Below are 12955 nucleotides of genomic sequence, written 5' to 3' on the forward strand. Positions count from 1 at the left end.
TATACACACACACATTTAAAACATTGATTTTTAAAAATATTACCTGAATAAACTGCTTTAGTTGTGCACCATTATTTTGATGCCCATCAAGATTTAACACATTGTCAGGAAATTCCATCACCATCTTAATATGCAAAAGAATGAAAATCAATTATTTTATTTTCTTTGAACACATGCTACAAACTATTTTATAAACCTCTAGGACAGAAATAGGTCCCTAAAGCAGGATTTGCACATCCCAGTCCCGCCCCCTATTGAAAAAAGTTAAAACTACCACCACCACCACCGCCCAAGTTATACAAGTTTCTAAAGCCAGAAATGGTATAGTCATTAGAAGCAAGGACACTGAAGTCAGGGAAACAAGAGTTCAAATCCCAGTTCCACTACTTATAATCTACATCAGATGTCTGGGCAAGTTACTTAACCTGTTTGACTTTCAGCTTCTTCATTTGTAAACAGAGATTAAGTAATAATGTTTAATATCTCTCAGAGTACGTTGTGAAGATTAAATTATGTTTAAAAGGGTTTGTTGCAGTGGCCCATAATATTTAATAAGTAAAATAACCTGACATTTTATATTAAACATACATACTTTTAGTTATTCCTCTTAATTATGGAATACAGTAAATTTTATAATGCAAATGGCTATATATGACAATATATGACATACTCAGACATCTATGAAATACTCAGAATAGTACCTGGCACATACTAAATGTTTGCTCTAATTAGGAACAAAAACAGAGCTATTTATTCAATTATCAAAATTCCCTTGGGTGCCTGGTGGCTCAGTTAAATATCTGCCTTTGGCTCAGGTCATGATCCCAGGGTCCTGGGATCAAGTCCTGCATTGGGCTTCCTGCTCAGCGGGGAGTATGCTTCTCCCTCTACCCCTTCCCCCCGCTCATGTGCGCTCCCGCTCTCTCTCTTTCATACTCTCTCTCAGATCAATCAATACCTTAAAAAAAAAAAAAATCCCTACCAGAGGAAGAGGGATATAAAATTCAAGGATGTTTCTGTATATCAGATAATGGGGAATTACTAATTAGCACATCACTGATCTGTGACACCACTGATTTTAGAAAAGTACAGTGGTTACATACCACTAGGAAAGAGCCTTTATAACTGTTAGATGTCACCAAATAAAAGAAACATTCCAATTTCAAAGATGTTAAAATGTGAGGGCAAAAACAGTATGCCCTTCAAAACAATGAAATAAAGTAACACATTTATATCTTAACTAAAAACATTGTTAAAAGTATTAAACATACTGTGCTAGGACAAACTTCTATTTCCAGATGACAAGGACCAAAAACTCCTACATACCCAAAGAGTGAAGTCATGATAAAGAGACCCATTTGAGGCAAAAACACAACACTAAAAATACCCCAACCAGTTGAATATGATCTTTAAAAAATTCCTTCTTCACTAACCGGCACCACAAAGACCTTCTTTTTTTAATAGAAGTGATCATTCTTTTTCCTCCACATTAGAAATGACAGCTCTTATACATGCTTGCTCTAACAATAAACTAAGGACTGGACAACAAAGACAAGTACAAGTAATAGATCTTTCCTTGATTTGATAAGGGGGGAATACAGGATGTGTGAAGTAGAGAGAAGGAAATACCAGAATGGATAATGATGCAAATATCAACTCAACAATCTAGGGCTCCACTGTATTACACAGAACCAAAAACTGCATGTACAAAATGATTCAAATGTTTCTATTTGTTGTGTATTTTCTTAGAGAAAAAGATAATACAAGATATATTAGATGTAGCCTATCTCTGGGCAGTGAAAAGAAAAAGGACTTTTTCCATTATGTGTTCCTACCTTTCCCCAATTAATTACAATGCACATATAATATTTATGACCAGAGAAAAGTTAGTGTTCCTTGCTTCCAATTCTATACTCATTATACCATATTCAGATACATGTTTCCACCTCAAGAGTTTTTATTATTCTGGAAGTTTCTTCTTCCATACACATAGACTATTATGTCCAAATCTCATAGATTTAAGGATCAATTACCCAGTTTTCAGGTTTACTGACTTCTCTCTAGTCTTCTCTCTTATAGTCTTACTAAAATCTCCAAAGACTGGTAGTAGTAATAATAAAGATATTTAGTGTAGCTTTATATATACTTCGTGTTGTTCTAAGCACTTTCATATGTTAACCTTAACAAACTGGTCACTGGTCTGCTTTAACAAGGTGGCTCTAAATGAACTGGTGAGGATGACAGAAATAAATGGGAAAAAACCTAATGATCCATACTGTCCATTGTCCTTATATTTAACAGTCTACTCAGATTTTTCTTAAAAATTAATAATCCCAATATCAGAAGTCCTGGTCTATGAAAACTGATGAGACAAAAGTAGTTAATAGTACTTTACAGTTAATTCACATTTTTTTTTTTTTGTCATCACTACATGGTTTAAAACACAAAGAAATCAAACTGTCAAGTCAGAAAAAAGTATAGGATAAACTTTTAAAGCCATTAACTCAACAGAATACTGTAAACCACTCCAAATCTACCATTTAAGCAACTACCATCTTGATTTGCATTCTCACTTGTTTGATACAAATGTATACCACTTTAGTACATATTGATTGCCACCATAAAAAAAATTAAGATAATTACCTATTTTAAAATTAAAGCTACCAATTTAAGAAACACTCAAAGAATGCTTCTCATTTAACCAAATCAAGGTCTCTCCAGTCTGGTTCATAGGGGAAATCCTAAATTCTGACTCTGTGTAATAATGAATTATTTTTATTTTCAACTATGTTTTATTGTTTGAATAATTAAAGTGGAGGTCAAAGAACAAATTTAACATATTGAGACCTAACAGCTGACATTTAAAATGTATATAATTTAATGGATAAAAACTAGGAATCGGGGATCCCTGGGTGGCGCAGCGGTTTGGCGCCTGCCTTTGGCCCAGGGCACGATCCTGGAGACCCGGGATCGAATCCCACATCGGGCTCCCTGCATGGAGCCTGCTTCTCCCTCTGCCTATGTCTCTGCCTCTCTCTCTCTCTGTGTGACTATCATGAATAAATAAATAAAATCTTTAAAAAAAAAAAAAAACTAGGAATCATTTCTAAAAGGTACCAACAGGAGGACAGGGTTAAAAAAATTTTTTAAACTCCTCATTTCAGATCATTTGATTTTCACCTAACCAGGTGAAATGTCAAGATCAGGTCTATTACTGTGTCTTTCCTAGGTTTCACTGGCCTACATAATACTAAGTTTTTTCTTGTAACTTACTCTATACCACCCTGGTTACAAACTCTGCACTCACACTAAATAATTATTCTGTCCTTGCCTTTCAAACACTTAGGACAACAGCTTTTTACCTTGCTGTTTTCTGGTCAATCATTATATACTCTTTAATGCTGAGAGAAGACAGTAAGAAAAAAGGAAAGAGGGAAGACAAAGAAAAGGGAAACACTACTTTTCCCATTCTTTAAAACCACCTCCTTGACTTAATCTTCAGATTCTAGGTTCCCCAAAGGAAGACGCTCATGTAAAGTATTTCAGGTGTGGTTTCACAGACTCATTAGTGTTCTGCTTCATGATGAGGTTGCCTTTCCCTAGCCGACCAAAAATAGAACCAGTCATTGTCCTGCAGTTACTGCTTTATAAAGTTTATTGAATCCATTACCCACTTTCACTCTTAAATACCTGTCCTGGTTTCTCCTTTCTCCTGACCACAAATAATCTGTTTTTAGCACAAGCTCTAACCAACAGTATTAAATTTGTATTTATTAAAAGTCATTGTCACTTTAGCTTGACTTTTTTACTTCATCCTCATAGCTAATTGTAACATCTATCACCTTTGGTAAAATCAATTAAACACTTAAGAGTTAAAACATTAAATACTAAATTTAACAAACGATAAACACCTAATCCCCAAGTGAATACAGTACCATTTACTATCTTTTAATGTCTCATTAAAAACCATTATTTGAGATGCCTGGGTGGCTCAGCAGTTGAGTGTCTGCCTTCGGCTCAGGGCATGATCCCAGAGTCCAGGGATCAAGTCCCGCGTCGGGCTCCCTGCAAGGAGCCTGCTTCTCCCTCTGCCTGTGTCTCAGCCTCTATCTCATGAATTAAAAAAACAAACAAACAAACAAACAAACAAAAAACCCCACATGATCAGTCTCTAGTCCATTTAGATTAGTTGATTAGGAGGGTAAACTGCTTCCCAGCAATACTGTAGCAATGTGACACTATGTATCAAGAACTCTACAAAAAGGTTCTTATCCTTCGATCCAGTAACTATACTTCCAAAGCCTGAGAAAAAAATTTTAATGCAGATTTATGTGTTATTTATAATCTTATCATACATAATCAAAAGCAGAATCACCTCTATATCCACAAAGGAGGAATGATTAAATTATGGAATGTTACAAAACAAATTATTATTTGGCCAATAAAGCTGCTTAAAAATGACAAGAATATTCTCAGTATTACATTTAGTGGGGAAAAAAAAAAAAGCCAAATATAAAATGCTACAGTAAACAATACATCTCAACTCTCCACCTAAGTGTGTTTCTATGACCAGAGTTACAGCCAATGTTGCTATCTTCTTAGTTATCTCTCGGAAGTAGGATTAAGGCTATTTTTTTTTCTTTGTTATACAGTTATTTTTCAAGACTATTTTATAAAGAGTATAAATTTTGACTCTTTTAAAGAAAACTACCTACTTAAAAATTATAATTCTTCAAAAATATTTCTAAGGTAAAATATGTATTCTGCCCATCTGCTATTCTACAATTCTAGTTAATACCAAAAGTATTTTGGCCACAAAGCATACCACTTTCCTAAATATTCCACCAGCTTACCTCTTTGGGATTTTCTAAAATACACCTAGATCAGCACTATACTCAAGGATTCAAACCCACTAAATTACCAAATGGGTCTTAATGTGTATTTAATATACCACATAAAAGAGGCAGCTACTTCCTCACATACAAGCTTCTCAATTTCATTTTACAAACCCAACCTAAAATCACCAGTAGAATTAAGGCTAGAAGTTTCAACTTGTTATTAAAATGATACATTTGTAACTGAATTATGAAAGCTGTAACCAGACTTAACATCTAGGTGCCAACAAGATTCTAAGACAACTTGAAATAAAGACCACACAAAGTTTTTTCAATGCATTATGTATAAACCCTAAGAACAAAGACCAGACCAAATGTTAACTTCAGGGATACACTGCCATCAAATTATCAGTAGGCCAGTGCAGAGCATAAACTTCTGCTACAGGCGTCTTCCCTCCCTCTTCCAACAGGTGCTTGCTCTGCATTCTTCTTTTAAATAGTATTTGATAAAATAGTTCTGAAAGAAAGTTGTTTCCCAAAATATAATGCATCCCTGACAAGAATTTTCACTAAGCAGCACTCAATGACTATGCACAAGTTCCAAGACAAAGCAATAAATAGTCCCACTCATTACTAGTGATAAAAACCCTTCTAAAGCCAAGAAAAACTGCATCTTTTCCTAAATAGAATGCTATTTTGAGATATTTAAATTAAATGACCCTAAATTTTATTTGCCTTGGTGACAAATTCACAATACAACAAAAGCAAAACTCAACCACCAGGTTCAATCCAATCCCAACTTCTCTGGAGAAATAAGTACAATAATGTATCATAATGCAAGGTTACATCTTTTTCTGTGGGAAGTTTTAGAAATTAATATCCTTGTACAGAGAACAGAGTATAAAAACACTCACTGTTTTAAAGTGCTATATGACAGATGTGTCAATGCTGCACTCACAAGGTGGTTATGTGAGCGTGCTAGTGCCTTTTAAAATGTTGTAAATATTCAAATTTATGTTGATTTCCCGTTTTGATACTATACACTCAAAAGTAACCTTATGTTTAAACCCACTGAATTTTTTTAAACTTCAAAGGCATTCTGGGGCAATAATCATAGAAAGTTCATACTAAATTATGTGCTCTAGAAAAGTGTTTGCGTTAGAAGTGGGAGAAAGAAAGTAACAAATAACTCACATTAGGAGTTTTCAAATGGAGAAATGCATCATTTAATTTGACCAGAGTGCTATTATTTTTTTTAACTTAAAATACAATTCCATTATACTTTTAATGTAAAAAATACAGAAATCATAACCAAGGAATACAAACACTTTCTAATGCATCAACACAAACTCTATTTACCCCATGTCAGCCCAAATCACTCTATCTTTCTCCACAAAAAAAAAAAACAAAAAACAAAAAACAAAAAAACTTTCTTTCCATGAAAAAAAAAAGATGCTTTCACTTAAATAGTTCTAACCAATTAAGTCACCAAAAAGCTCCTCTAGTCCTTTTAAAAGTACTGCAGCTCAATCAAATCTTAATTGAGACTGGCAAACAGAAAGGCATAGAGTGGCAGCTCTACAATGACTTGCATTTTATACAAAAATTGAAAAAACTTCAATGGATATTTGCAAAAGAAAATTCAAGAACAGAACTGCCTCTTAAAAGCAAAAAGGCAAAGGTAATACGATGAAGAGACTGAGTTACACCTATCAAAATAGGGAAACGTATAATCCAAAGCTCCAACATCATCAAAATGCAGGTTTCAAGATATTCAGAAAAGGCTCATTTCATGTCTTAAGAAATAGTGGCAAGCAACTGCACTCATTTCCTGTTCAGATTCAATTCAAATTTCTGCCATTTCCTTTCAAAGGAAATAGTACAGCAACATAGGGCAGAGGGTCAGTAATGCTGTACTACCATCAACTCTAAAAAAGAAAACTACCCATAAATGGGTTTTGACACTTGAGATGAGCAATCACCTCTTTATAATGCTCTTGCACTTTCACTAATTTTGCTTCATTAAAAAAAAGAAAAAGAAAAAAAAAAGGTTAACTGTAAACTAAAAAATAACTATTGCCAAGAAAACCCATTTTGAAGAGTCATGGCCTACCAATAAATCATTTCAAAGAGTTTTAATGTACTAGGCAATATGACACTATTTACAATGAAACCAAATCATTTTTGTGGAATCTTTACTGTGCGAGAGCATGTCACTTTGCCCTAAGTAATTAAGCTTCTGTTGTGAGCTATACAGTATTGAGAGACAAAATATACAGGTAGCAGTGCAGCTGCGACATTTCCAGATAATTAAGCCTCCCCGAAGGGTAGGTGCATTCTGTAAAGGATAGGCCCTAAACGCCCAAGATCCTTCAACCCCTCTCCGAGGCGCGTGCTTTGGCAAAAGCAGCGTCTCCTAAAGGGACAGGGGAAAGGAAGAGGGTTCAAAAAGGAAGGAAAATCTGGAGAGAGGGGCTCGAAATGCTTACGAAGCGCTGGGTTAGGGCCCCGCAAGGATTACCGTGCGATACACTGCAAAGGCGAGTTTGTGGGGCCTGCCGGAGAGAAGGCCTCGCCTAGGAGTTGCAACACACTCTTTCTCCAGTGCGCAGCGCTCGGCCTGGGGGAGGGGGAGGAGGGGAAACAGCTGCCAGGGGAGCGGCGAGCCCGGCCCGGCCCGGCCCGCTCACCGTGAGGGTGTCGTCTATGTAGAGGGGAATCTGCCTCCTCTCGAAGGGGAACTCCTCCTCCCCGTCCCTGCACACTGCCACCAGTCGCGCCATCGTCCCCGACGCTGCCGTTGCCACCGTCACCACCTCCTCCCAGCTGCCGCCGCCGCTGCTGCTCCTGCCGCTGCCGCTGCCGCCTCCTCCCAGCTCCTGCCTGCAACAGCCAAACCCCGCGAGCGTAAGCACCCGCCGCCGCGCAGCACTTTCGCCACGGGGGGGAGGGAGAGGAGCAGGAGGGCACGGGAGAGCCGGGCTGCGTTTCCCATCACCCGATTCCACACGCGCTCAGCCAATCAGCGACGAGCAGCGCCGGGACCCGCCCCCTCGCGCCGCTCGCCCTCCCCAGCCCCCACCCCCGCCGGCCTCCAGTCAGGGTCCAAAGGAGAGGCGGAAGGGACCCGCCAGCCCCGGGGCTTCCCCAGCCCGTCACCGGAGTCCCAGCTCCAGGACCCCACCCACGGCCTCAGCCTCAGAGCCCACCGCCTGCTTCCCGCCGCCGGGGCGCCCTCAGCCCCCAGCTGACCCCTTCCTCCCCTTTCTTGGCGCGCCCCGCCCAGTCCGTCCCCAGGGCTGCAGTTGCCCAGCGCGACCCCGCCCCTGGGAGGGGTCGACCCCGCCTCAGCTCTGCGGAGTCTGTGAGAGGGAGGCTCAGACCCTTTCCTCACCCTTCTCGGAGGAGGCCTCTCGGTTCTGACCTTCACCGTTTTCGTGGTCGCCTCCCTGACCCCCACCTCTGCTCCCCGTTACCGGCTGACGAGGCCCGCGTCAGGGCCGGCCTGGGCGGGAGCGCGGCTCCGAACGCCGTTTCCTCTCCAGGCTCAGTCAGCCGCTCGCGCCACGGGGAGTGGGGGAGGGAGGGCGGGGGACGTGAGGAGGGTGGGGCAGGGAGGGGCCGAGAACTCCGGGCGGGGCCCCGCCTTCTCTCGCGAGACTGTAGACCGTCGCTCTCTGGTCGCCTCTTTCGAAACCCTGGTGGAGGGGGTGGGGGTGCTCCCTCGGGTATCTCGAACGCGTGACCGACCCCTCCCCCGAGTCTGGCTACCCAAATAAATCCGAGGTAGGGCTGCCGGGAAGAGTGAACAGGCCCGAACCTCCGTGGCCCTGCCGCGCGGGCCCGGGAACCGCTCTCCCGAGGTCCGGAGGGTGCAGAGCCGAGCTGACGCAGGGCCCACCTGAGGGGTCAAGGCCCTGGGAGGACTTAGGTAAGTGGGCGGGGGGGGGGGGGGAGGTGAGGCTTTCCAAGTCAGTGGGAGCGGAAAAGCGGGAGTGAGGGAAGGGGAGACGAGCGTCTGGAGGGTGAGCGAGAAACTCGGGCTTGGTTTCCAGGAACTTGACGCCGCTTTCCCTGAACACCCCGACTGACCGGGAGCCCGCCGCATCACCGCTTCCCCGACAGAGACTGCGTCAAGATCCCGCCCGGGGGAGCTACTGATGTGCTGACAGTTGTGCGTTGTAGTTGCTACTGTAGAGGCAGATAGAAGACGACGTGGGGAGAGGCTCGTGAACGCCCTGGCCAGAGAAACGTCTTGGGCCGGGTTAATATTAACTTAGAGACTCAGGACACGGGTTCCCCTGGGCAAAGTACTGGTACGGGCCAAAGGCCCTTCCCTTTCCTCTGTGAAGGCAAGGTACCTATACCCTGCGTGCCACCGTGTACTCACTTCCTACCTTGAAGGCTTTGGAGGGCTGCTGGAAAGCCGAAACCGTTGTTGGGAAGTATTTTGCCTATGAAAGTCTTGACGGTTGTAAGGACAAGTCCATCTGCTGCTTCTAAAACTAATCCTGATGACAGTATTTCCTGGTAGAATAGGCTAAAGCAATGATACCGGTCTTTTAAAAAAGTATTTTGGTCATCACCAGAAACCTTAGAGACTCAGAACAACAAAAAAAACCCCATAGTGCATCTTTAGCCACATGTTGACTTATGACATTGTGTTGTCACTGTTAGGTTAGGTGACATAATAAACTGGAAGAACCATTGTTCAGTCCCAAAGGTGTGATTATCCAGTATTTATTATTTCTGTCTTTTGGCCATGTTAGGAGAGCAGAACAATGGGATCGTTAGCTTAGATCCAATAGGCATATAGGATGAGCATGCAGCTTCTGACAGGTTAGACTACAGAGCCAGACTTTGGACTTTTGAGAGAATCTTGTGTTTTATGTATAAACACTCCTCTAAGGAAAAAGAATACTGTGGTTTTTAAGACCTAAAGGTGCTCTTATAAAGACTATATTAATGAATGTACCTATTTTAAGTTTAAACTTCTTTTGGATTGTGGTTGGTAAAGGACGTTGAAAAAGACAAGCTCAACCTAAAGGTGCTAATTTTAATGACTTTGGTTATTGAGTACACACTGGGTACTAGCAAAGAACAGAGTATTCACCTGGGGATTTAAATCTTAAGTTAGAAAGGGCGTTAAAACCCAGATGTAAAACAGAATGGTACTACAACAGTCTCTTTCCATCTGAAGTTACATTCCCTGATTTGGATTTGTCTTTTATTACATAATCTCTACACTCTACGTGGGGCTCAAACTCACAACCCTGGGATCAAGAGTTGTATACTCTACCAACTGAGCCAGCTAGGCACCCCTGGATTTGTCCTTTAGGTTTCCTGAACTTGCTGCTTAGTATCTTTGGACAATATTTCACATACATTTGATACTCAGTAAAAAGGTGGATAATTTGCAAGATAAGTTGTTAGGGAGGTAAGTCTGGGTGCTCCAAATATAATAAAATAAATATTTGAGGAGGAATGCTTAGAAAATTATTTCACTAGAAAACAATTTTTAGAAATTGTAGCTACGTCAAGCACTCATGGTCACTATTGGTCTAGCTTCTGCCAAAACCAATACTGCTACAGCAAATATTTCATAACTAAGTATCTGCATTTAGAGAGGTTAAAGCTAATTGACAAAATGAGTTATTGCTTACCTATTGTCTATTTTTTAATTTTAATGTAGGCATTGTGAAAGGCAAGGTTGAAGGATTTGAGAGACCAGGAGAAAGCAACCAACCACGGAAGACCTTCTGCTGATACCTGGTAACAATTGGAGTGATGGAGAGATAATTATCAACAAAATGCTGTTCTTTTTCTTGTTATGTTCCCAGTTTGTGAGACCCAGCCACAAAACTCCAGCACAAATGAGATAGGATTATTTTCCAAGCAACTTAGGTTTATTTAAAGTTTTTTTTTTTTAATTTATTTATGATAGTCACAGAGAGAGAGAGAGAGAGAGGCAGAGACACAGGCAGAAGGAGAAGCAGGCTCCATGCACCGGGAGCCCAACGTGGAATTCGATCCCGGGTCTCCAGGATCGCGCCCTGGGCCAAAGGCAGGCGCTAAACCGCTGCACCACCCAGGGATCCCGCAACCTAGGTTTAAAAGAAATGAAGAGTACTGATTTATTCCTTGTGTTGTTTTCTATATTCATAGACTATATATAAACTCTTAGGAAGCAAAATAAGATTTTGTACGATTTATACATCATATTGGATATCAATGCTCAAAAATAAGATGTCATCTTCTAAACACAAGTTATCGATACATATTGGTAGATATATACAGTTTAAATTGTGTAAAATTAAAGTCATAGGAATGAGTCACTTCCTGAAGGTCATCAATAGTCACAGACCAGATTATATTTTTCCCTTCTCTTTCCCCCTCAGTTCTCTGTCCTCAAAAATTGATAGTTGAGAGATGCCTCGTTGGCTCAGTTAGTGTAGCATGTAACTCTTGATCTCAGGACAGTGAGTTTGAGTCCCACTTTGGATGTAGAGATTGCTTAAAATCTTAAAAAAAAAAAATAGTTGAAAAGAAAATTATCCAATTAGAATACTTTTTGTTTTCACTATAATAACCATGTTGTTTAGTGTGGTAGTAAAATCAGTAGCAGAATGTTCATTAAATTAAATTACCATGGTGATCCAAACCTGAGATTCTGTGAGTTTGGTTTTCTTTTTCATGAGCTGATAATGGGAAGTTTTTTTGTCTGTTAAAAATAGGGACATGCTGAAAAAAAAAAAAAAAAAAAAAAAAAAAAGACATACTTTCACCATTTAAATTTTTTTCAGAGGGAAAAAAAAATTTAAGGGAAAATAATGTCCACAAGTTAAAATGTAAGCCCCTTGAAGGCAGGGACTTTATTTTCTATTGTTTCTCTAGCACCTATACCTGGTACATTGGAGCTCAGTAAATCTGTGTTGAATGATCTCTTTTGTCCTGTAAACTAGAACCAAGTCAGAATGGTCTTTACTAATTCTTCTGTGCTTAATGAATGCTATTTCATTAGCTTTCTCTTAAATGACTTTCATAATTGGAGATGGAAAAAACACAGAGTACGCTTTGTTCTTTTAAGTTATGATTTAGTATCCATAATTGTGACACATAAACTTGCTGAGAGATATTTAAGACCTAGTAAAGATGGAGCAGTTACCAACAAGCAGCAGCCAGTTAGACAACATGTTCTTTCAGTCATCAAATAATTTACTTTTTTAAAAATGAGAGAACAATATGTTTACAGTCCTATTGGCCCTCTGAATGCTTTAATTAGATAAGTTGTAAGAAAACCCATCACCTTTCCTACTCATGCTTAATTTACATGCTGTAATCTTACTGGTTAAATTTCAAAATTTTATTTAATTGAAAATAGAATTTGATTTTTGTTTTTATAGCTGTGTAACTGCTCAACATGCTGATTTCTTCAGGGAAAAAATTCCTTTCAATAATAGAGTAACTCCAAATATCGTTGATTATAGTTGGCAAAAATGCTACATAACTACTAAATTAGCCAACATCAGTGTAACAGATTGAAGTAAACTAATTAGTGTAATAATGTGCCTATGTTTAACAAAGTAGGAAATAAAATAAATTTTAACTAATTTAGAGGCAACTTATTAAAATAGCAAATCCAATATTTTTTTTTTTTTTTTTTTTTTAGCAAATCCAAAATTTAATGTTAGAGGAGGCTCTACCTACACTACACAAATGATTGAGTCCTTACCAAATATAAAATTAACTTGGGCATTCTGACCCTTGACTATTTCTGCAAAGATTTTTGCTTGAAAATGAAACACAACTAAAAATTTTAGTTGAGTAGGCACTACGTCCAGCATGAAGCCCAATGCCAGCCCAAACTTATACGACCCTGAGATCAAGATCTGAGCCCAAACCAAGAGTTGGATGCTTAACGTACTAAACCACCCAGGCACCCTTTTTTTGCCCACTTTAAACAATATACAGGAAACATTATAATCAGAAACTAAGGATTTTGTTTTTTAAATCTTAAGATTTTGAATAGCCAATTCGAAGGTCTGCTTAGAACTTTTAAAGGACTCAAATTGCCAGTAGGATATTGAACTTTAACATAGCCATCATTGTATTAAATCAGC

General features: G+C 39.6%; 2 protein-coding genes across 15 annotated transcripts in view; one reads left to right on the forward strand and one right to left on the reverse strand.

The window, feature by feature from the left end:
• GGNBP2 (gametogenetin binding protein 2) overlaps positions 1-8423 on the reverse strand; it is a 33670-nt gene extending 25247 nt beyond the window's left edge. For 3 of the 6 annotated variants that reach the window (XM_077852339.1, XM_077852337.1, XM_077852336.1), the window contains exons 1-3: positions 8230-8421; positions 7526-7718; positions 44-124 (exon numbers count right to left, since the gene is read on the reverse strand). In XM_077852339.1, the coding sequence (XP_077708465.1) occupies positions 44-124; positions 7526-7618 (174 nt within the window). In that variant the 5' untranslated portion in view covers positions 7619-7718; positions 8230-8421. Of the gene's footprint in view, positions 1-43; positions 125-7525; positions 7719-8229 lie in introns of those variants that run through there. The other 3 variants (XM_077852338.1, XM_077852340.1, XM_077852341.1) reach the window with 3 other exon arrangements.
• Positions 8424-8435: 12 nt separating this feature from the next.
• MYO19 (myosin XIX) overlaps positions 8436-12955 on the forward strand; it is a 46903-nt gene continuing 42383 nt past the window's right edge. For 4 of the 9 annotated variants that reach the window (XR_013354258.1, XM_077852333.1, XM_077852332.1 and 1 more), the window contains exon 1: positions 10528-10607. The gene's annotated coding sequence lies outside the window, so the exon portion shown is untranslated. Of the gene's footprint in view, positions 8767-8890; positions 9310-10527; positions 10608-12955 lie in introns of those variants that run through there. The other 5 variants (XM_077852324.1, XM_077852326.1, XM_077852327.1 and 2 more) reach the window with 5 other exon arrangements.

Source organism: Canis aureus, chromosome 16 (genome assembly GCF_053574225.1).
Source record: "Canis aureus isolate CA01 chromosome 16, VMU_Caureus_v.1.0, whole genome shotgun sequence".
Lineage (NCBI taxonomy): Eukaryota > Metazoa > Chordata > Mammalia > Carnivora > Canidae > Canis > Canis aureus.